At 40.1% G+C, this 24,404-nt stretch overlaps 1 protein-coding gene across 1 annotated transcript; it reads left to right on the top strand.

The window, feature by feature from the left end:
• Nucleotides 1-676: 676 nt before the first annotated feature.
• Nucleotides 677-23,637, top strand: syt9b (synaptotagmin IXb). The gene is made up of 8 exons (XM_037253964.1): nt 677-851; nt 13,522-13,697; nt 14,213-14,430; nt 14,961-15,501; nt 20,240-20,360; nt 20,658-20,829; nt 20,912-21,041; nt 22,461-23,637. The coding sequence occupies exons 1-8, from the start codon at nt 704-706 to the stop codon at nt 22,536-22,538; spliced, it is 1,584 nt and encodes a 527-aa protein (XP_037109859.1). The 5' UTR covers nt 677-703; the 3' UTR covers nt 22,539-23,637.
• The last annotated feature ends 767 nt before the right edge of the window (nt 23,638-24,404 follow it).

Raw genomic sequence — 24,404 nt, forward strand, 5'->3', positions numbered from 1 at the left:
TAGTAGGAAGAACAAAATCTTTGGCTTAATCTATAGGTTTCCACATTGCGAGCATGGTCTCTCTTCTCATCTTATGAATAAAGAATTAGTAAGTACATATTTAAGTAATAAAGGAAATTAGGTCAGTCAGTAAAGTAAATCTAAAGTAAAAGTAAGTGAATGAATAAAATGCCAAGCGGGTAGGATAGTTTCATGTTTGTTTAATAAAAAGATCACAAGTGAAAAGAGACGTGCTGTTTGAATTGCAGGGTAGAAAGTGCCATGAAGGAGGAGGAGGGGCTGTTGATGGAGACATGAACTTCCTGTGCGTCTTGGCATCCCATTGCATTGAGTGGATCATAGAGAGCAGAGCACATCCAGTCACTCATTCATTCGCAGCCATTGATGCTTCAGTAGCGGATATAGGAGAAACATCAGGAGGCAGGCTTGGGAGCTTTCACTTTCGCGCGTGCGCGTAAATTAATTATTATAAGAATAATCAACCCCGAAGATGTTTTAATTTGGGAAAAAAAAAATTAAAACCATCTTTACTGCTAAGAAAAAACCTGAAAGTCAGACAAACTCTGGTTTTGCTAGACTTGGCGGCTGCGTCGCCATCTAGGGGTGTAGCCGCGGTGTCGAGCCAGTGGTTCGTCTCCGCCCGTGTGACTGAGGTGGACGATCGGGTAGAGTGGCCGAGCAGTCAGGAGGATGCTGGAGGGCAATGCCTGGAGAAAGAGAGTATGAGATTTGTCGAAAGGCGCTCGAGCTGCTTTCCGACCTGTGCTCCAAAGGAGAGGTGCAGGACGACAACTGCTTGGATTTCACCTACTACTTTAGGGACCTGGCCAGACCTCGTTACACGGACTCTGGTAAGGCTCAAAGCATCACTGTAGTTGACGCGCAACACTATATGCAAACTGTATTGCAGATAATAAATATATTTACGTTTGAGACAACAGATATTGTTTTTAATGCTCTCTTGTCATATGCATGCAATTTAAGCATATCAAATTGTGTGTGTATGTACACAATCCGTCTAACTTTACTGGTGGATAAATTCAGCAGTGGCGACTCCGTTTATTCTTTGGAAAAGCGACAATTGTGAACTTGTTGCTTGCTTGCGTCTTTGAAAGTATCAATTCTGTTTTACACAGCGCATCAACATCAAATGGCGAGTTGTTAGTATTTCATTTTTTAATGGACTAGATTAGAAGATGGACAGTGAGGTAGAAAAGCCCCACCCATTTCTCTAAGCCCCGATGTGCACTTTGCATTTACGGCTTCCTCAAAACCAAACAAGAGATAAAAACGCATTTATGTTGCTTGTTTGTCTCATTTGGCAGCATTTTCAAAACCGCTTAACCAGAATATTCAGAGTGAAAACAAGCCAGCTTGGAAAACTTTCAAACAATATCATGAAGCAAAACAGGACATCAATTAAAACAAGAGCATGACGTATCTTACTGTATATACGTACAATGGGAATATGTGCGCGAGCTATTGTATAGCCTACATATTTATATTTTCCATACGCTGAGCAGATGTATGTAAATGACGTGTGTGTGTGGTGCTGGTTGACTTTGTTAATTGCCTCTGAGGCGTGGCATTTGCCTTTTAAAATGGATACAATCCATCATTAAACATGTATGATAAAGAGGAATTTCAAGCTACCAGATTGGTTCCCCCGAGGAGCTGTGACCCACTTCCTCTTGTATTAGACTGCTCTAAATGCATGCTCACGTCGTTTGATTCACATCAAGCAACCGTCCTGTAAACTGAGAGACTGTAGTCAGTACAATGAATAGTTATGCAATTTGACAAAAAAAATGGGCGGTAATAACTCCCGTTGGGATCCTGTTGAGATACTCTTACAAGTGGTTTGGTGTCCTGATACATGCATTGAAGTTGATCCGTTGTAAAAAAAAAATTAAGTGTCGATGTGCCATAAGGCAACTTCCAGCACCCCCCCAAAATTACACCATTTGCTATTTTGATCTTCTTAATTCTCATATTTGTCTGAATTAACCACACCTATAATGAACTAAATAGGTCCCTTGACACAAAGATCATTACTGTTACACCACAAACATTGTATATAAAAAATAAAGCACTCATACTGAATTTAAATAAGATCATTCCCCACAAACATGGCAGCTGATGCAAATGTTTGCTGTCTTCTGCTTTCATGCCATGATGACTGCATAATTTCATACATGTTCTGAAAATTAATTCATGAGACGTGCCATGCCATTCATTACTTTTAGTATAAATGCCCACTTAATTCTGGGGAGTCACAGGCTCAGTGGGGGAAACAAACAAACAAACAAACAAACAAACAAACAAACGTAAATAGCAACCTTCAGTTACCGCACATTGTTGTTTTTTGATACGCAAAAAACCCCCGCATTTTTTCATTTGCGCATTTTTGTCTGATCGCGCAACTGCAGCGCACCGCCGAACGCGCAAACGTAGCGCGCCGCCGACCGCGCAACTGCACCGCGCTGGTCGCATTATTGTGACAGAGCCGTCGCTGAAATTTAGAAAATATTTTTAAAGTGCTTATGTACTTTCCAAAATTTAAGTGGACATCAGTGCGCAGGGAGCTTAATTTGGTCCGATCGCACAACCGCAGCGCGCCGGGCGCTCACTGTCGCATTGCTTTAGGAGCGTCTTTGTGTTTTAGGATGGCTTTACTGCTCCCACTTGCTTCCTTTGGAGGCATGATTAGAGGTGATGCAATTCTCAGAGTAACGAGAACGTAATAACGAACGGAGTCAGTTGGCATGCGAGTCCTCTCGGCTCATCTCGCGAGGTTCGACAACCGAATTTCGTCCGACATCCGAAGCAAAAAAAATCTCGAATTTTTTGTTCGAATACCGATTTGTTCGAGAACCGGGACGTTCGAAAACCGAGGCTCCACTGTACTTGCAAAGCACATTCAAAGCATGGATGGGGGAGCATGCATACATTAAAAAATGTCTAATAGGTGAATTAGACATTCCTTTGAAGAGGAACATGTGTAAATGACCCACTAAAAATTGCATCTGAATAAAATTATGAATTAAGTATTGTAGAAGCAACATGTCAAAAACCTTATTGTAAATATGTTACGTCACTCTAAATATGACCGATGGCATGTATAACAAAAGCTTGCTTAGATGTTGTTCGAAATAACATCTCTTAATTCAAGAATGCGGTAAACTGGATGTCTGTAAATATAAAATGTAAACCTATCCGTACACCTCAGTTAAGCAAAGCTGTGTATCTGAATTCAACACAAATGCTGTATTTTTCTCCACTCAGTCATTTTGATTAGTTCTACATATACAAGGCAGCAATTCATTGTTAGCTGCTGCTTTTTGGTTGGAGCTTGGATCAAAGGGATATGGCATGAACAAATGGTTGATGCTGCTCTAGTTACTGGCCTCGAAAATGTGTTGATGTAACAAACAGCACAGGGAAAACTTTGCAGCCTTTAATTAGGTCAACCCCAGTGTAAGCTTTCTTATTAATATTGACCTGGAGACCATCTGCATGGGCTTATATGTCCTTTAGGGCTGGGCGTGGTCTACATAAATAAACTTGACTTGTCTTAAATTTAGAAAACTAATAATTTTCAATATTTACTGATCTAAACACATAATAATAATAATAACAACCGGCGGAACAGTTGCGCACGTCTGCCTCAAAGTTCAGAGGTTGCGGGTTCTGGCCCTTCCTGTGTGGAGTTTGCACGTTCTCCCTGTGTCTGCGTGGGTTTCCTCTGGGAATTCCGGTTTCCTCAAAGCTCTTACACACCCATTCACACTTTGGTGGTGGAAAACTATGTGAGCAGCCGCAGCTGGCCTGAGGCATTCTGACGGGAGCGAGGCTGCCAGAGTGCGCCTACGGCCCCTCTGACCACCCCCAAACATGGCCAAAACATGAATGTACTGTTTTCTATATTTCTGAACTGTAACACTTTCCCTGGTAACGAGTTACTTTTATTCAGTATGTTGCGTTTTAGTTCAAGATATCCGTCGTTGAGCAAGGAAAACAAAAATCTGGAATAACAGTTGGTTCTTTATTTAATAAGATCTTTTATAAAATCTTGGGTTGCTTGACGGCAGTCAGTACACAATGCACTTCAGCAGAGGAGCTGGTCAGCGAGCGCGCATTGTGCGTCAGACAGGCATAGCAGTCTCGTGGTCGGGGAAAGGCAGAAGGTCAAGCCAAACAGAGTCCAGAGCAGATCATAAAACTAGGCTTTCGCTAAACAGGCATCGCGCTATACAGCGGATCAGGCAAACGGGAACCAGGTGACAGGCGTGTATCGAGGCAGAGAAACAACCGCAGATTCTTCTTGTTTTTGTCGCAGCCACATATCGCGCCCGCCAACACATTGTTGCTTTGTGTTTGGCCCGGTGATCCCGTGACAAAATCAGTGGACTCGGGACAAAATTCACCTTGCAGGCAAGGTTACCAAAAGGGTAGCAGCGACCCTGGTTACATAGTTTTGTTCTTTAGGACTTGGTAAAATGGGTTTCCTGGGTAATCTGAACCAAATTATGGTTCTCTCACATTCTCCTTTGCAACTTCATTAGTTATATTTGCCCCCCCAATGTTCTACGTACCTCCCTTCTTTGTAATTCTGTGTATTCTTCCAGGTATTGTTAATGCTGAGCAATTTTCCCACTCTGCAGAAGAACATTATGTAAATATTTCCCTTTAGACTCGCTCTCCAAAGCCCCTTTCACTTATTGTTTCTTATTGACCTACTGCTGACTCGGCTGCTGCATCTTATTGAGCTGTTCTCGGAGGTTGACTATTGGGAGGAGACAATACGGTACAATCTAATGTGCTGGCATATACGTATAGTAGCCTCTTTCTCGCTTTGACAGCAGCATTCTACAGAAAATAATAAACTGGCCTTAATCATAGGCTTTCATTGGGTAATCCATTCCAATATTGTGAGTGTAGCAAAGCAAAGCTATGCATCTCATCCATAGTTTCAGTCACAGCAGTGAAACAAGGTTACTCGCTTATGGTGTTCAACAAGTGTCATGCTTACATCTTGGTATGAGAGCACTGCCATGGTGCCTAAATGGATTTCAGTACTCATCATGCTTTAATATTGAATAATTCACATTCAAACCGTGTTCAGTGCAGCCCAGTTTTGTAAATTTGGCATTTTTTAATTTACCTCAGTTTAAAATTGCATATGTGGTTTCAGATTTAATAAATGTAGGATTTAAAATGGACCCATGGAGACCCCACATTAAGGTCTTGCTGGGGAAAGGAAGCAATAACGTAAATTTTGGTCAACATCTGGTGTCCTCATTTTTGTGTCTAGTCTTCTATTTGCCAAAATAATCCCTATCTTTCCCTTTAATGCACGTCGCCATGTGGAACCCACCACCAACTATTGAGTGAATAGCCAGATGTCTTGCCTATGGATGGAAATCATTTTTCTTCAATAGGTGACTTTAATATTTTCATGAGGTGACTTTAATATTTTTTTCCTAGGTGACTTTAATATGCTGCCAAAGTCTCCCAATTTTGCAGCGTCAATATTGATAAAAGGTTTGCCAATGAAAAGAAAGCCCACTGCCTGCAACCTTGTAGGGAGAGTGAGAGAGCTTGACGACTGAAAAAAAGCTAAATGATTATAGCCGAATTGAAGTTGACTCGACTATCGTCATCGTAGCGCCAACTGCAAGAAATTAGAAGTTAAAAGCTGATGACCCTGCCTCTTGCCCAAAACCATTTGGGACGGGCTTTAGCAAACCTAATAGTGCGCCTTATAGTCCGGAAAATACGGTATATATATATATATATATATATGGCATCTTGATATCCGGCCTTTACCCCGGGTACTCTGGTTTCCCCCCCATTCTAAAGATATGCATGGTGGGTTATTAGGGTGCTCCAAATTGTCCACAAGTGTGACTGTGTGTGTGTGTGTGTGTGTGTGGTAGTGTGTGTAAATCGGATGCATCTGCCCATTTGTACAACTCTGCATTTAAAACTTAGGACAGAGCACCTGGTATACTCCTCCCAGGGTGGCCAGGACTAATTGTCACTGTGTGCTGAAAGAGTTGAAAGCAGTTTTGCCATCTGGCTTTTCAAAACCGTTTGCACAAGCAGAAAAAGTTTTTTCCGCCGCCTCTCATTTTGTTGAGCTATGCTGGCAAAATTATGTTTGCACCCACTGTACCTTTAAAATGGGGGCCATTACAATTCATCTCATGTTTTATCAATCAAATTGTGCTGTAAACTCATCTAAAAACTAATTTTGGTTTTGTTAGAACGAAATCTACTTGTTCACAATATGGTCTCCTGAAAAAATATGATTTTGGCAGTATAAGGATTTGGCCTAACCCCAACAATAAACTCCACAGAGAACGTGCAAAATGAATTGTGCCGCAATACTGCTGTTTCCTGAGCACGCCCTACATCCAGATCTACATCCACATTTTTTAGTATGAACGAAGGTTTGTGGCCATCTTGGCACACGCACAAATGAATTATTAAGTGCCTTTTTGTAGTAGTATAATCAAATTGTTAGTTACTTTTGTGTTAATCAGGTTGAAACTTTTGAGGTTTTAAATTTGCTCTTGTAGTAGCTAAGTTGGTTGATTTGTTAACCATTTTGGAGTCTTGTAGTATGTGCAGGTTTGTCTATAGACTGTCCAACGTCATCAAAAGCTGCGTCTGCCTTAGAGGAGCAAAAAGACAGCAGACATATTTGTGTGGATGGGAAGATTTTTCAAACAACATCATGTCTAGTTGTGTGTGCTGGTGTGCGAGGTAGAGTGGAAAAGTGCAGTTCTAGTGCTAACCAGTAACTACTAGTAGTTAACTTGTTCAACTATGAAGCGCTTTGGTGCACACTAGCTCCATGCAATTTAACCTTTTAATTTGTTATTGTTGTTTGTTATGTTTACCCGAGCCGTTTTCCCCTGGCATCAGAGACCACCTCAGCAACTTCAAAGTAGCCCTACAGTGCGATCCCACCGAGAGCACCATCTCAACAATTTGGTGCGATTCTCAGTTCCCTTTGATGTCAAGCAACAAAACGAAGGCGCGGACGAGCTGGTTTTGTTACTCACCCTGCCATTCAAGTTGTTTGCATTGAGGCCATAGTTCTCCTTTCTTTTGGGCGATAGCCCAAGCAGGGTTTCTCTACTGATTAAAAATGAACATCGGGCCACTTTGGAACATCTTTTCCCACTCTGAAATCTCAAAAGGATTGGTAAGTTGGCCACCATCTGGCAATGTTTGTTTTTTTAAAGTAAATTTCACCATCCATTACAGTTAGTCAGTTTGTTGGTACAAATTATTAACCCCTGTCCGTTATGCATCAACTCTGCCCGTGCGTCCTGATTAGTCATCGTTGTTTACAAACATGGAAAGGGGACATAATAAAATAATGAATGCGTGTGGGGCGACTTACCATTTCAATATGATACTGTATTCAGTGTTGTGGGTTGTTCAGCTAACAAATCAATAAAAGCAACCATCTGTGCCTGTGTTGCCTATGGTGGTTTAAGCTTGAGTACTCTCAGACCCAGCAGAACATTAGTGTCAGAGCTTCTATCGGAAAAATCCAATCACATCGTTGGACAGGTATAAAGTGGCTCTGATGTTCTCCATTTATGTGATTGTAGATTGTAAAAGCTTCACCGACTTTTGCTACTCCTACTTGGTAACTCAAAGGAGCTCTTTGATTCAGTCCCACAGATTACTAGCCTTTTTTTGCCTTGTTTTCTGCCCAAAATCGTTTTCCCCATTAAAAAGCTTTAATCAACCCCTAATTTTAAAACAGTCTTAGATAAATGAAGGAAAAGGCAAAGCGTACTTAACCCATCTGAAGCACCACTAGGTCTATATGTTCTGGTGCCTGACCCCCTGTAATTTTTTTACTACCTTCCTGCGGCCCACCAGTTGAGACTCACTGATTTAGCTCATAATAAGAACAATTGGGCAGTCAACTAAATGGTGAATCATACGTTAAAATGAAGTTAAGTCTGTCAAATGTCAGTCTTAACTATACATTTGACAAAAGAGTAAACAATAAATATAGTAAATAACAAACATACAAAAGATTAATCCAAGACACACACAAGCCACAAAAAAGGCTGTTAAGGATCGGATGGAGCAGGGCGACCAAATGCAGCTTGGACCAGGGTTTATTGCAGAACACAAACTAACAGACTCGGCAAACTGACATGACTTAATGAAATAACAAAAGGACTAACCGACAGGGACGCGAAACAAAAGACGTGAATCAAAAAGACAACAGGAACCAAAAAGACATCAAGACAACAACAACACACACACAATGACCCAAAGGGTCATGAAGGGCAGACAGGACTTATATACACACGACAGGTAACAAGAGGCAGGTGAGAAGAAGCAAACTAATCATGGGCACACAGGAGGGGAGGGGCGAGCACACAGACAGAAACCATGACAACAGAGACACATAGTAACACGGCTGGGGACGAGACGTGACAAAGGCACTTTCTCCATATACCTTACAGAAGGACCCAAATACACCTAAATCTCGATTTTACGCGGACTTTGGGGTCAAGAATTTGGGAAACCCACTAACCCTGAAAGCGCGTCATATAGGAAGTATTTGTTTTTTTTTTAGAAAGGCATGTTTCCAGGCCAAAGGGGTTGTTGGGCAGCCGATGGGTCCTTTTATCGTCCATCACCGTTCATTTTCACACACATCGAAGTCTGTTGACATTTTATCAAAAGTGAAGCAATATGCACATGAGTAAGTCAGTAATTTTGATGCGATGTGAATTGGATGGAAGAGAGAATAAAACAGCCACTTAGTCTACTACTGTGTCCGGCTATGCTCTTTGACTTATGAGCAACTGTGTGGATGAGGCGCTTCCGCGAACTTCCCCCCTTCTGAATCCTTAACACTATAATATAACGCCTATAAATTGTTCACAGAAATGTATCAAATCTCTAGCACTAAGGTTTACGCGCTAGTCATTTAGCTTTATACGGTCCTTATATCATCCATTTAAAATACTCCTTGAAAATGTATTTACGATGAAAAAACATAGCAGCACAGCTCACTCCACGGGCCACAAGCCCAATCACATTACCTTAATCAAATTCCTTCGAGATATGTAATGATGATTGTGGCATCTCGCAGTATAATGTAGTGATCTTAGTGATTAGTGGAGCTACTGAATGCAATTAGCTGCTCCGAGCTACACAGATATTGATTACAGGCTGAAAGCAGATGTGGAAAATGAAGACACCCTGTAGCAACTAAAAAGTGCGTTTATTGCTATTTAAAAAAATAAAAGAAACGAGATTGGGTTTCTTTCAAAGTCAGTATAAAGAGGCATTGGAACAAATGAAGAAGGTTGAATCCTCTATGCATATCTGTGTCAGGGAGACACATAATATTCAGCTCATCCCAGCTGGAGCCCTGGTCAGTTCAGCACACTTGAATTGACCTCATTTCACACAAAGTATGTTCATTTGAATCTGTGCATGTTCTTCTCACTGTGAAATGTGGGCAATTGTCATGTAGTGTCACCAATAAAATAAGACATGACAGATGGATTTTGAAGCAAACTACCAATATAATCTTCTGGCTAGACTGTTTCCTGACAGGAGCATTGTATAAAGACTGTGTTGCACTATTACATCCAGCTTCAAGTACTGTATTGCAAAGCGCAGTCTGTGATGAGTCTGACTGAGACTGACAAGCGCGACTATGAAAGATCTACAGTATATGATGAAATACGACACTATGTACATAATCATCCCTCAAGTATCTACAGTGGTTGGACTCCACCATGCCATTAGATGTGCTTGTGGAAAGTTGCTTCACACTTGAGCATTATCCACCAGCATTATCTGTTCACCACATTACCTTCCTTTCCTCTGCAGTTACAATACCAGGTGAAGACTCATTTTATAACACAGTATACACTATCCTTTATGCTGCTTCAAAACTATCACAGAAAGTATAAATGATGACTACGGTATTTTCCGGACTATAAGGCGCACCTAAAAACCTCAAATTTTCTCAAAAGCTGACAGTGCGCCTAATAGTCCGGTGTGCCTTATATATGGACAAAGTTTTAAAATGGGACATTTATTGAAGGTGCGCCTTATAGTCCAGTGCGCCTCATGGTCCGGAAAATACGGTATACATTTAAAATCAAAAGTAACAGAAAATGGTGGCAAGTTAAATGTTACTTCCAGGATGACATGGATGGATCGCATATAGTGTAGGCCTACATAATAGAGCTCAGCTGCCTAGGATGTCTTGGAAGGTGGGTCGGTCAGTTTAATAACATTGAATAGTGAGGATTTTGAGTTGCAAAATATGGCTGGTAAACATCATATGCATATACATACATTTTACATACATTTTTGACTGGCCATGCAGATGTTGGTGTTTTCAATATCTTAATGGGTCTTTTATCTAAATGGAAAATAATTCTATTTGAGGGATGACTACTGCTATATCCAAGAACGGGATTTTCTTAACAATATAAATCATAAGACAGTTGCATTAAACCAGCCGCTAACTGATTCACAATTGCGTCTTTGCAAACCTAACATTTGTTTGCGACAAATGCCTTGAAAAAAACCTGCCGTTTTCATTGGCTGTAAGCATCTGTGTTGTTGTAACACAATTCACATGTGATTTGACATTTAGAATCACAGCCAAACTAGTTACAGATGGCTGGCCATTAATGGAAGCTACAGTGAGAGTCATACATCATCATTTGTGTCACACAAGAGTACTCTTGAGTTTTTATCTGTTCTTTTCTAGTGTGCTGCAAGGAAATAAATATTGGTCTTAATTTATGGACATTCCACTACGACGAAATGTAACATTTGGTGACAGTTTTTAAGTATATAGATTGTGTGAGTGTCAGTTTCAGTTCAGTTTAAATTTCAAAGGTTAGATGTTGTATAGTTCTTGTCACACGCTTATCTTAAAACACTGTGTACAGCTGTTGCTCATACCCTTTTGAAGGTGGAGGTAGAATGTCCAAAATGGAGGCAAGCAGGCATGCAGGCCGAGGGAGAGAGGCAATGGCAGGCAGGCATGCAGGCCGAGGGAGAGAGGCAATGGCAGGCAGGCAAAGGTGGTAGGCCAAGCAAGGAAAGGGGGGAGAGGGAATGGCAGGCAGGCAAACAGGTGGCACACAGGTACAAATCCAAATTGTTTGTAATTCAACTAAGGTTTCAACATAAAGGGTTCAAAGAAGTAAACTAAAGTTTGTTTTCTAAATTCCAAGTTTCAAGTTCCAAAAATTACAAGCTTGGAGCAGACTTGAAGTAGCTTGAAGCGGCCTTTTTAGCGGTAAAAAACCATGTCACTACTATCTTCCTTCTTTGTCTAACTGAGACTGACTACCAAGTGGGAGCAGCCTATTTATTTCCCTGATCAGGTGACTGATCAGGTGACCAAAGGCTTTGTCAAATAAAAGTCCATGGCCCAAGGTCAGCGAATCTTAAACAAAATTAAGAATTTAAGCTAAGGAAACTAAATTGGCTCCAACAGATTGTATTTGGAAATTTTTGGTTGTGATACATTACCCAATTTCTTTTCCAAATGTATCGTTTTTCTGTACGTGTACATCTGTCCATTTTCTTAATCTTGTTTTTTGTGCATATACACATCCATGGAGAATTTAGTCATTTATTAACCGACCATGTATCTTTTTAAAATGTGGAAGGAAGCCAAAATAAGGGCCAACTCCTGATGGCCAGAGATGAGAGTTGAAATTTGAATGAAAAACTAACTGTGAGGCAGTAACCACGACTTGACTTGTCTTTCCAAATTATTTTGAAACTATTTGAAAAAATTCTTTCATGATCACTTTTCTCTGCTCTCCAAATGAAGTAGATAATTTTGGCCTTGCAAATACTAGTTTTGAGGATCAATGCTTGTGTGCAATGTTTAAAAGATGAAAACTTGTAATGCTGTGTGAACGTGGCGTTGCAGAATGACTTAACTTAGCCTGCTAAGTCATTTTAAAAACATCTTCTGAAGTGCAACCAGCTGTGGCGTTTATTCACCGTCTCTCTCCATTTGCTTCTTCAGTGGCCTGACAAGATTTTGCACTTGAGCACTGCAGTGCCTGCAGCTTTTCTTCTCCACCTCCAGCATAACTTTGACAGTATATCATACTTCCCCTTTCAAAGCTAAAAACGAAGACGGAAATAAAATTAAAGGCAATAAAAATTAACTGGGAATGGAACACTCTTAAACACTGCTTCAAAACTACAAGAACCAAGAAATGCTGATAAACAATTCCTTGTCAAAACAAGTTCAGCATTCTTGGAATTTAACTTATTGCTTAAGCCCCCATCCCACTGAAGATAGCAAAATGCGCGTTAGGGTTCAGCAGGGTTTGTTCAAGGTCACCAGATGTTCACCAACAGGTTTAGTGGTATTTCTTGTCCCAAGGAAATTATTAACATTAAAAAGTCTCGAAAATTCCCAAGAAAAGTACAGGGTAAGGTCTGGCGAAGGTTTAGAGAACATTTGGAAACTTGAATGAACCCTGACGAGAATGTAACATTCTCTACCTTCGCAAACATTCACAAATGTTCGCCGCTCAGTCTAGATTGTTTGGTTTTCTTCGTATTTTCAGCCTTGAAGCATAATAGTGTGAGTCATTTTTAATTTACCGTCACAATACCAATATAAAATGACAATGTTCGTGTTAAAAAGAGAAAGCCAGGAAGCCAGCTGACAGTAAATAAACAAGTGTTTGGAGAGTGCCTTCGAAAAGGGGAAAAGGTCAAATAATGAATCAAAGTCAATCAATCAAAAACCACATTGTGGTTCATCCAACATAGAAGTCCAATAACAGAACACTAATGGGGTTCTGACTAGGGCTGCCATTCCCCCCAATACTGTCATTATCACTCTGATTGCAGCAGGTATTAAGTGCAATTAATATCAAATAAATAAATAAATAATCTGGAAGGTGCCAAATACTTCTTTTGGCGCTGTACATGATCATTATGATATTGCTACAACAATCGATTTAATGACGGTCCTATGGCTTTTACATATACTACTCAATGGTCAAAATTCATGAGATTAATTTCTTATGGCCAAATAAATCATCTAAGGAATTATAAAATCTTGATCGACACCACACTATGAAATATTGGATTTTATAGATAGATACATTTTTAATAAATTTGATTTTATAGATAGATTTTATAGTTAGATTTTTTATTTGAAGCAAAGTACTGCAATGTGCCTAACCTATCTCATAAAATAAACAAAATAGGTCAACAGTGTTAACAGATACAACAGTTCATTCTGCATGAAACAAGGTTACTTTCTTACCTGGCTTAGGTTAATGTTTTTTACTTATATTTGTGGAAATAAAATGTGACAGAAGACATTTCCACAGGGACATGAAACACATTGTTCATTAACAAAACTAACAGACATGCCTGCCATGAATTGGAGTTTTCTATGATACTGTTTAATCACTTGAACCATGTTTAGTGTCTCCCGCTCTCTTTTATCTCCAGATGTATCAGTGAGCCTGCTGTCCCTGCTGGTCACCACCTGTGGTCTGGCTTTATTCAGTGTCTCCCTATTTGTATCATGGAAACTGTGCTGGGTACCGCTGAGTGGCCGATTTCTCCCAGATGTCCTAAAAGGTGCACATTTTCTGGGAGGGGACCAAGAACCTGTTCTCACGGAGGTAAAGTGAAAAGATGTGAAATATCTATCTATCTATCTATCTATCTATCTATCTATCTATCTATCTATCTATCTATCTATCTATCTATCTATCTATCTATCTATCTATCTATCTATCTATCTATCTATCTATCTATCTATCTATCTATCTATCTATCTATCTATCTATCTATCTACCTATCTACCTACCTACCTACCTACCTACCTACCTACCTACCTACCTACCTATCTTATATATGCACACAAACGCGCACGCACACTCACACATTCACACACACATGCACACTCGCACACAGTTTTTGTATCTATATTTTAGCGGAGTAGTTATTTTTCAGCCTACTCTGCATTCCTTGTCCTTTGTTTAGTTTTTTGTTTTGTTTTAATATCTGTATTTATGGACATAGTATAGGGTCCTGTACTCAGTGTTTTATTTCCTTTTGTTGAATTTTTTTTTCACAGTAGGCGTTGAAAAGTATCACTGTTAATCATACGATATTGAAATATTTGTATCCCTAGGTGGATGGGGATGATAGGGAGTACAGTGAAGAAGGCTGTATGAAGGAGCCATCAGGACTCCCAATGGCTGTTTCTGTCCCAGAGTCAGGTCTAAAGATCAGCCACACATCACCTGACATCCCTTTGGAGGCCCAGGCCAAGGTAGACCATATCCAGGCCCACACCTTGGCCAGGGACAGAGTGCAAAGACAAATCACAGAACCTACGTCATCAGTACGGTCAGTACACTTCAAAACTATTGTGACGCTAACGCAAATTGAAAAAAAGGACATAGTACGTGTGAACTTAGAAATTTTAAAACAGCTGCAGCAATGAAATGCAATACATAGAGTTGTATTGTGTTATATTAAGTGACAAATTCAGAGCAGAAGCTTTTACATTATATTCTATTATCAACAAAAAGTTGAATCATATCAAGCATACTAACATTGTTGACCTTCTGTTATTTGAGATTAAATCAGTAAAGTGTCAGAACAGTTATTTTCTCGCTAGTTTCCCTGCTATTTCCCTAGATTGAATTGGATGCTCTGCTCTGTCACTTAGCTTTCCTGATTTGTAGCTATTGTACTGCTTCAATCTGGTTGGTAGCAGCTCTGCAAAGCTCCACAACAGGCCTTCACCCAAAATAAACTTTCAATAATGTAAAACTAAACATTTTTGTTTGCATAAAAGGGTTATATAAGTAACAGTTTGTAAATAAAACAAAATGTGTGATTTTTGATGCCTAAAATGTTACCTTTCCTTACAGACACAACTCCATCCGTCGTCAGATGAACTTGTCCAACCCAGACTTCAATCCTACTCAGTTCCAGCGTCAGGATAGTCTGACTGGTTTAGGTCGGATCAAGCCAGAGCTTTACAAGCAGCGCTCGGTGGACACAGATGATGGACGTAGGACGGACAGCTGTGGACGTCTTCATTTCATCCTTAAGTTTGACTTTGATTTGGAGCAGCTGATAGTAAAGATTCATAAAGCTCAAGATCTTCCCGCCAAGGACTTCTCTGGGACCTCTGATCCTTACGTGAAGATCTACCTGCTGCCTGATCGTAAAAACAAGCACCAGACAAAGGTGCACCGCAAGACTCTCAACCCAGTATTTGATGAGGTGTTTCTCTTTCCAGTGGCATACACCGAGCTGTCGAACCGAAAGCTGCACTTCAGTGTCTATGACTTTGACAGGTTCACTCGCCATGATTTGATTGGGCAAGTGGTGGTGGACAATTTCCTGGATCTTGCAGACTTCCCACGAGAAACTAAATTGTGCCGGGACATCCAATATGTCACTTCGGTAGGATATAAATCTTTATCTTAGATAGTATGTGTTACTCACTCTGTTGTCCTTTTGATAATATTACCATTTTCACATTTTACCAGTTGGCGGAGTTGACTTGACCTAATGTGTTTGCAGATTATATAGGCCAGGCCTATCCAATTTGGTCAAAAAGCCAAAGAGAGTGGCCATCTGCTCAAATGATTTTAAAAAGGCCAAAATCCTGTCCAGAGAGAATAGTAACAGGATGTGTATCAATGGATATGTGTCTAATTTTCCCTCAAAGTAGAACTCATATGCGGTTTCAAGAGACAGAAACACTGAAATATACTTAGAGACAGTTAATGTTTAATGAAAGCTGTAAGAATCCTTACGGGTGGTGACCCAGATATAACCAAACACAACGAGAAATAGCGTGACAGAAACACACAGATGCCATCTATAGTGAATTATTCACTCAAATTTATGTATAGCGTTGACACACTGTGTGACAGCGTGAGCACCTGCCAAGCAATTGTTAGAACTGCTAGATTGTTATTATTAAGACCCAGAGGTGGGCATTGTCCTCCGCCCCTGAGATTTCTGTCGCTATTTCAGCCTCACCCAGTCCATCCGGGTCAGCGAAATTCCGCCGAGAAAGAACTTACCAGCACCCCAGCAGGCGCTACACACCTGACATGCAGCCAAATAAAGGACAAATAAACAATAAAACACAGTTATATACCTTTTGCTAGACCGCAATGACATGTCCCGTATTGTTTTTAGATCACAGATCACCAAGCTGTGCGTGTGTGTGTGTGTTTGTTGTTTTTATTTTATTTTTTTCTTTAGCTGCATGTCTGCGCAGCGCCTGCGTGTGACGGGGAAATTCTGTTCTAAACGCCGATTGGGTCTTGCGACCAGGGACGGGCTGGGTCCGCGTGGGTCAGGGATGCAATACTCAGGGAGGGAGCATGATGCCCACCTCTGTTTAGACTGTGACTTGTTAAATCGGCCCCTAACCGTCCATTCTTGCAACCATTCTCAACACCGAAAGCCAGGTTATATCACGGATTTCACTCATTGCAAACATTTTTTGGAACGTAACCCCCGTGGTAATCGCGTGAACACTGTATACTAGTTACTCAAATTTGTGAATATGTACTGTGTTTGTGGTGGGATAAATTTGGAAGTTTGTCAGGTTTGCGTAGGAGAGACAAACATTACTCGTATGTGCAGTGCTTTGATAGACGTGGTTATGTGTTGCATCACGTTGGCATGAAAAACATCACTTCAGATGCCCACGTGTTGATTATCTTAACACCTTACCGATTTGACAGCTATGCCTGGTGAATAAGGTCAATCGAAATAGGTTAGACCCTAGCCTGAGGGTTAACGCTTTTCAACTACAGCTGCACTGTCTCCTGTGTCAAAGTATGAGGAGACACTTTGTATACTTTAAAGTCATATTTACTATACAATTAATATTTTTTTTCTTAACACACGAGGTTTCACTGTATGTTTTTTTTAACTGTAAACACATGAGGATGGGCAGTAAATATGCTCAGGGAATCTGTTTTTATCCAGCAGAAGTAGGTTACATCCACAGGGATTGCAAGAAGGGACTCATCTATAGTCCCTAGACTATGTGCATTAATCAGAGCCGTACAATATTCAGAAATCCTGTGCTGGGCTGTAATTAACACATACTGACGAGACCCAGACATACTTTACTTCAGTGTGGAGTGAATGAATAGGGCACATTGATTTTTCAATTTCACTCTTTTGTGTGTTTCTTTTAGCTTTATTATTTTATATTATTATTTATTATTATGACCTTTCCACACAGAATTGGGACACTATAAATTGACCTTAGATTGATGCATACTATATACACAAATAATAAATAAAATAATAAGCTATTTTCCCATTTATATTAAAATGAGAGTATAAAGAGAGGAAGACATCTTTTTGCTGAAAAACACTCGCAAACAAAATTAACAAAAACCCAGCAACAAAATTAATTACAGAGACTAGTGAACTTGGGAGTGGGGTCGAAATTACTCTACATGGTCCAAATTGTATAATTTTCTGGATTTAATAATACAAATAACAGCATCTATCCAGCCATCCTTTAGCCGAACCGCTTCCGATTTACGAGGCTCGTGGGCGTCCTGGAGCCTATCCCAGCTGAATTAGGGCAGACGGCGGGGGACACCCTGAACTTGTCACCAGCCAATTGCAAGGCACACAGAGACGAACAACCATCCACACTCGCACTCACACCTACGGGCAATTTGGAGTGCCCAATCGGCCTACCATGCATGTTTTGGGGAAGTGGGAGGAAACCAGAGTACCCGGAGGAAACCCAAGGGGAGAACATGCAAATTCCACACAGGGAGGCTGGAGCCGGATTCATACCAACAACCTCTGCACTGTGAGGTTGACGTGCTAACCAGTGTGTCACTGTGCCGCCATACAAATGACAGTATATAAGACATAACTGGAATTTTTTTATTTTGTGATACAACTATTTTTTTTTAATTCCTTCACATATTTATTGACAAATTCCTCAAATAATGAGTACACAAATGATAACACACTTCATTGCTGATGAGGTCATGCTATTGGGCTCTTTTTATCTCCATTTATGTCTTTCTGCTAATTCAGATGCTCATATTATATAATTCATAACCTAGTCACTTAATATTAGAAGCAGAGAAGAGGAAAAGTTGGCAGAAGTACCGCAAAATAACTTTCTTCACATTTACGTGCATAACTTTGTTGTGAAGCAATAGCCTCATTCTGTCAAACGTCGCAATATGAGACTGATTTATTTCCTTCTACCATCTTTAGTCAGTCATAAAATATTTTCTTTTTACTCTCGCGCGAGGCTCCTGGGTAGCCTTCTGGTCAATACAGAACAGTGTTGGGATTAGTTCTGTGCTAAAGTTTTTCAGTAGAATAGTGCTGAACTTTATCCATGTTTTTATTGCAATCTGATCCTAATGTGGTCCTCACAATCTAAGATTGAAGTACAGATATGCTATCATTCATTTGGCTCCAACAAATTGTTTGTTTCCCCAAAAGAAGTCACAATGTAAGTGATATTGCAAGCATCCATGTCTCATCTCACTTTCAGCACCTGAAATGAAATTACAATATCTTTGCTTTTATTTTCTGAGACTTTTTTTCATCAATCTTTCATCAGTCAGGTGAGAGTCTATTTTGTTCTACTGCATTTTGGTTATTTGAACATCAAATCCTGAAGAACTGAATGTAGTGACTCCCCAAACACATCCACAAATATCACTGTGTCCAATTATTATCTGCATTATACTCATAAGACCTATTTCCATTAGCAAAGACCAAAAATACCATCAAACTTGACAGTTTAAATGACGTGAAAGGCTTGCGGGCTGCATTTGTTCCAAGGAAGCTGAACAGGCCCGACCGATTCTCTTAAAATAAGTCTAAAGTGTGCAATGACGAAAAACTAGATTTTTCCACAATTCATGCCAATTATGGGGCTACTGAAGATGTGGTACTGATCAATTATTTTGATCCCCTAAAAAATGTACTTGAACCAACAGTTTTTTGATTTTAGGTCCTAAACACAGAGTGACAAAGCGAAGAAGAGAATGACCAAGAAACGGTGGCAAATCGAGCTAGACTGTCAAAATCTATCAAAGTTTGAGAAAATTGATGAAAGAACCTTACTTTCCCTCGGGGAAAGAAGGTGTTGCTATTGTAATTGGAGAAGATGAACTGTTCTCTCTCACTCTGCTTTATTGTTGTGCTTCAGGTCTCAGCTCTAATTTCACTGGCTGAGCACATGCGACCATATTATTGACCGCAGGTCCCGATTTGAGTGCTCAAGACTAGTGGCCAGCACTCTGTAGTCTGAAAGCAAGTTCAATGGGTTTGTGTAGTAGGATATGAAATTATTGGTGGAGTGCTTTATGGAAGGCTGATCAGTTTATGCTTGCCTGTTTAAGTATACGTCGGCACAGATTCAAATATTGTGTTTTGCCACTTACAAATAATGTACCGTATTTTCCGCACTATAAGGCGCACCTAAAAACCTCCAATTTTCTCAAAAGCCGATAGTGCGCCTTATAATCAATACATTTTCATGGTTATTGTCAAGCAAATATGTTCACGGAAATGCTAATGAGCCAGTAATGGGGGTTTGAGTGTCTGTGTGCTTGCGTGCATGTGTAGACCACTTCCAACTAGTCACCGGTCAGTTATGAGCTGCTTGGCCAGATAAAATGTGTTCCCGCCTCGAGCCATGATAATTTTAAATTAAGCTTAACGGACAGGCTTTGTCGTGTTGGTCGGTTTGCCATGGCTGGCGGGAAAAACTTTCCCAAAATCTGGCATGACACTTTGCATGGTGACCGAGGGGAAAAGTATGGGTGTTGAATCTTTTTACCTGGAACATTGTGGGTGTTAAAACACATCCTAAATGAGTATGACACCCCTGCAAGTCAGAATAACATTTGCATTTGTTCCATAAATTGTGGTGCAAGGTGGCCGTGCGTTAGTTTGTCAATTCAACAAAAAAACAAGAAACACTCTCAGCAGAACAATTTTTTGTTTTATTGCAAATTGTATGAGATTGTAACAGTGTCTCAAAATAGTTGTATAACAGGATTGCTTCCCAAAAACTACAAGTTTGACCTTGTAAAATCTGTGATTTTGGTGAATACACTTAGAAGGGAAAAAGCTTGATTGAGGTATTCAAATGAAATATGTATATATTTCTTTTTAGGACAATGTGGATTTGGGAGAGCTGATGTTCTCATTGTGCTATCTCCCCACGGCTGGCAGACTCACCATCACCATGATCAAAGCTAGAAATCTCAAAGCCATGGACATCACCGGTGCTTCAGGTGGGTTTTTGTTTTTAATGCAACATTCAAAGGAGAATCCAAAGGTATGTTTAAGCAAACCATTATCTGAGCCATATTAAAAATAAAGGGAAGACCGAAGACTGAATATTTTTCTAAGAACAAAAAACAACATTTCAAAAATGTTTATAGCTGTCTCCAGAGTAGGAGAACCTCAATAGTCACCCTCACCACACATCACTGGTTGAAGCTCCTAGGTTTTAATTTAGAACACTTTTGCAGCAGAGATGTTCTTGTCCATTGATTCTGTAATCCTTATTGAACATGCTTACTCTATAGATCCATATGTAAAGGTGTCACTGATGTGTGAGGGCCGGAGGCTAAAGAAGAGGAAGACGTCAACCAAACGCAACACTCTAAACCCAGTTTACAATGAAGCCATCGTTTTTGATGTCCCTCCAGAAAACATCAATCAAATAAGTCTACTTATAGCTGTCATGGACTATGATCGGTCAGTTAGTTACTTTTGATGCTTTTTTTTTTTTTTGTGAGCAAATCTGAGATTGAGCACTTTGCTCTTGTGCTTCCCCTAGGGTTGGACATAACGAAATTATCGGGGTGTGCAGAGTGGGTAATGAGGCTGACACTCTGGGACGAGACCACTGGAGTGAGATGTTGACATATCCACGCAAGCCTGTCGCACACTGGCACCCGCTAGTAGAGGTATGACAATTTATATCAACATTAGAACATAAAGGTCAATCTGGATTCATTGAGGCATCATTCAAATCTCGAGGAGCTCACTTTTTAACGGTGTATCACATGACCGAGCAAGTAGCCACAAGGTGGAGCGAATTCTCCATCACAGTCTAAACAAAGCAGCTGTCCCACAAGTCGGACCCTTGCAGAAAAATCTAAAGGTTTTGCGGGGCTTAAAAGGAGTTAAAATGGCAGAAACAGAATAAATAATGTATGTATGTGTGTTTGTGTGTGTTTGTGTGTGCGTGCGTGTGTGGGTTGGATGGATGGATGGACGGATGGATGGATTGTTTTCTACATTTTGCAAAATATTCCAACTTTATTGGAATTGGGGTTGGTAGGACATTTCTAGACTTGCTGAAATTAATCTGTTTTGAAGGGATAGTCCAGTCTCATACAAATATACCAATCCTTACTCCTGAGACTGCAAATTTAATTTAGGGACTTTCTTTATCCAGTGAGAGACTAAAATAAATAAATAAATAAATGGTTATTTGAGATATTTGGAGAGTCTGAGACAAACAAACCACTGTTCTACATTGTAATTTCAGAATTTATTTCAAATATATTTTATTAGTTATATTATCCCATCTGGATTCTTTCATTGCTCCTTAAACACACACTTTAGAAGTAAATGAAATCCTCGCTGTCACACTGTGTTTAGCATAGAACGGTCAGATTTGATTGGAGGTCAGTGACCCTGACTGTCAGTGGTGATGAAGTAAGATGAGCTCCAAACACCACACTCACTCCACGAGCAGAGTTCTCTCTGAAGCCATCAGATTTAGCATTGGACCAAGATTTCACCTAATGGTGCATGTCATTTCATTACATGTAGTACAAGTGCATTCCTGTAAGATGTTTCAAAACTAGTGCAATGTGCCCCACTTTAACTACGAGCACCTGTCTTGCCGAAGGTTTCTGCACACACCTCTGATTTCAAATTACACTTCTGCTGACTTAATGGACTGAGATTGATAATAAAAATGATAATAATAGGCTTTTCAGTCATGGTTCTAAACAGACTCACACACTAAATCGATAACGATTAAAGGCTTTCCAATTCATCAGATACTTTAGAAGCACCTTTTATGTCATTGAGCAAAAAAGACAGAACCTTATCTGCTCTTTTTGCCGCATGAATGTGTGGCTGAATAAAAAGGAGGGGTTTTGCCAGCACGTCATCTGAATTGAAGGCATCTTTAAGCCTTTGTCCATGGAGACCTCATTTTTAACAGGCCCGAGTATAATCGTGTGACACCAGAGTGGATGCTAATGAAAGAAAATATGAATTTACCAGCGCCAGCTTTGCATTATTTTCCCATGTACATTTTTCTGCAACTAACTGCACCATTCTTGTCTTTTTTGTTTGTGGTGAATTAGTGGGTTGGACAGGGAGCAGCAGGGAGCGGAAGTCAAGGAGGATCCACCAATTCTCTGAAGGCACCACCCTCACCCTGAACACACACACACACTAACACCAGGCGCACGCAGGCACACACTCAGACGTGCGCACACACAGGCACCCTAAGCCTCAGGTTGGTAGACTAATGAAGAATGGACCTACAAAAAGAACCATAAAGGCTTATCCCTACTTTACTTACAAAAAATCTCAAATACATTCCAACTAAACTGCTGCATTATACTATAATCATTGTAGCTGTTAATAACAATATTAATATTTTGAAACTAACTTACTTTTGTGTGAGTTGTTAGATAACTGTGACTGACTACCTAGGATTAAGTTAAGGTTGGTTCAACGTAATAAATGTCAAATTTTGAAGTGAAAATATTTTTTTCTTTCATTTCAGCTTTCTAAAAATATAGTGAACTATTTGCTTCAAGAACATGTCAAGAGGCTAACAAAAATAAATGAACTTTTTTTCTTTTGCTTAAAGCATGTTTAAGTAGCATTTATCACAGTGTTTGGTCAAAATAAAGAAAATAGAGGCATAGAAATATTTGTGTGTATGCATTTTTCAGAGAAGAGCTCTTTTAGAGTGTCTGGGTACAGTTTTTTAAATGTATTCTCTTTCGCTTCAGGGCATTTTAACTGAACTTTCCTAATTTAGAAATATGCCCCACATAGAGTAAGTGAAATAAAATCAGGATTCCATTTAAAAATGGAACCACCAACCAGTCATTGGCGATATGCTATTTTAGCAATTTTTTTATCGTGTATTTAAATATAAACAAAAACTCGTTCATCCCCAAAATGCCTTTCTATCTTTGGTAACATACACATTCACAGGAGTTGGCTAACAAACAAACAAACAAACAAACAAACAAACAAACAAACAAAACAGCCAACATATTGTGAGTAATAAATGTTCTTCTTAAAGTGAGACAACACCATGTTGTATTTGTAAACTTGTTTTACATTTAGGTTTTGAAAAAGTGTTTTGGACACTGTCACAAGTTGCAGTGATGATTTATGTTTGTCAAGTAAATGCATGCATTATGCTTAGCTTTGCTTCTGTCAGACGAGAATACAAACACAATCTGTATTGGTTACAATGTCCCTTCAGATGTTATTAATAAATATTTCTTTATGAATGGATTGGTGTGTGTGTGTCAAAGAAAACAGCTCACCTGCTCTTTGAGTGCTTTCTACTTATTACTGTAAAAAAAGGAACATTTATGATTAACCACGCAATACACACGGTTGTGTCAAAAGAGATGCAGGAGCTGACATTAGTTACATCAATCTTCAAATGTTCAGCAAAGGGATATCTGTCAAAACTTGAGCCATTAAACCATAGGTGTCAAACTCAAGGCCCGGGGGCCAGATACGGCCCGCCACCTCATTTTATGTGGCCCGCGAAGACAAATTGTGCATCAAATTCCTGTGGAGTTTGCATGTTCTCCCCATGCCTGTGTGGGTTCTCTCTGGGTGCTCCAGTTTCCTTCCACATCGCAAAAACGTGCATGGAAGGCTGATTGAGCCCTCTAAATTGCCCGTAGGTGTGAGTGTGTGTGAGGATGGTTGTTCGTCTCTGTGTGCCCTGTGATTGGCTGGCAACCAGTTTAGGGTGTCCCCCGCCTACAGCCCGAAGACCTGCTGGGATGGACTCCAGCACGGCCGCGACCCCCGTGTAGGCAAGCGGTACAGAAAATGGATGGATATTATCGACAGTAGAACATTCTCCTCAACATCGTAAAACGTGATGTCTGTTATACATACTACAAACATGCTGACATCGGAAATGGCAAATGGTATTTTACTTGTATAGTGCTTTCCCACCTGTTAAGGTCCCCAAAGCAGGGCCACTGACAAATAGGCCAATTCTGGTGGTCTCTGGCAGATGCCAGTCAGGTTGCTTCGAG

This window comes from Syngnathus acus, chromosome 6, assembly GCF_901709675.1.
Source record: "Syngnathus acus chromosome 6, fSynAcu1.2, whole genome shotgun sequence".
NCBI classification, from domain to species: Eukaryota; Metazoa; Chordata; class Actinopteri; order Syngnathiformes; family Syngnathidae; genus Syngnathus; species Syngnathus acus.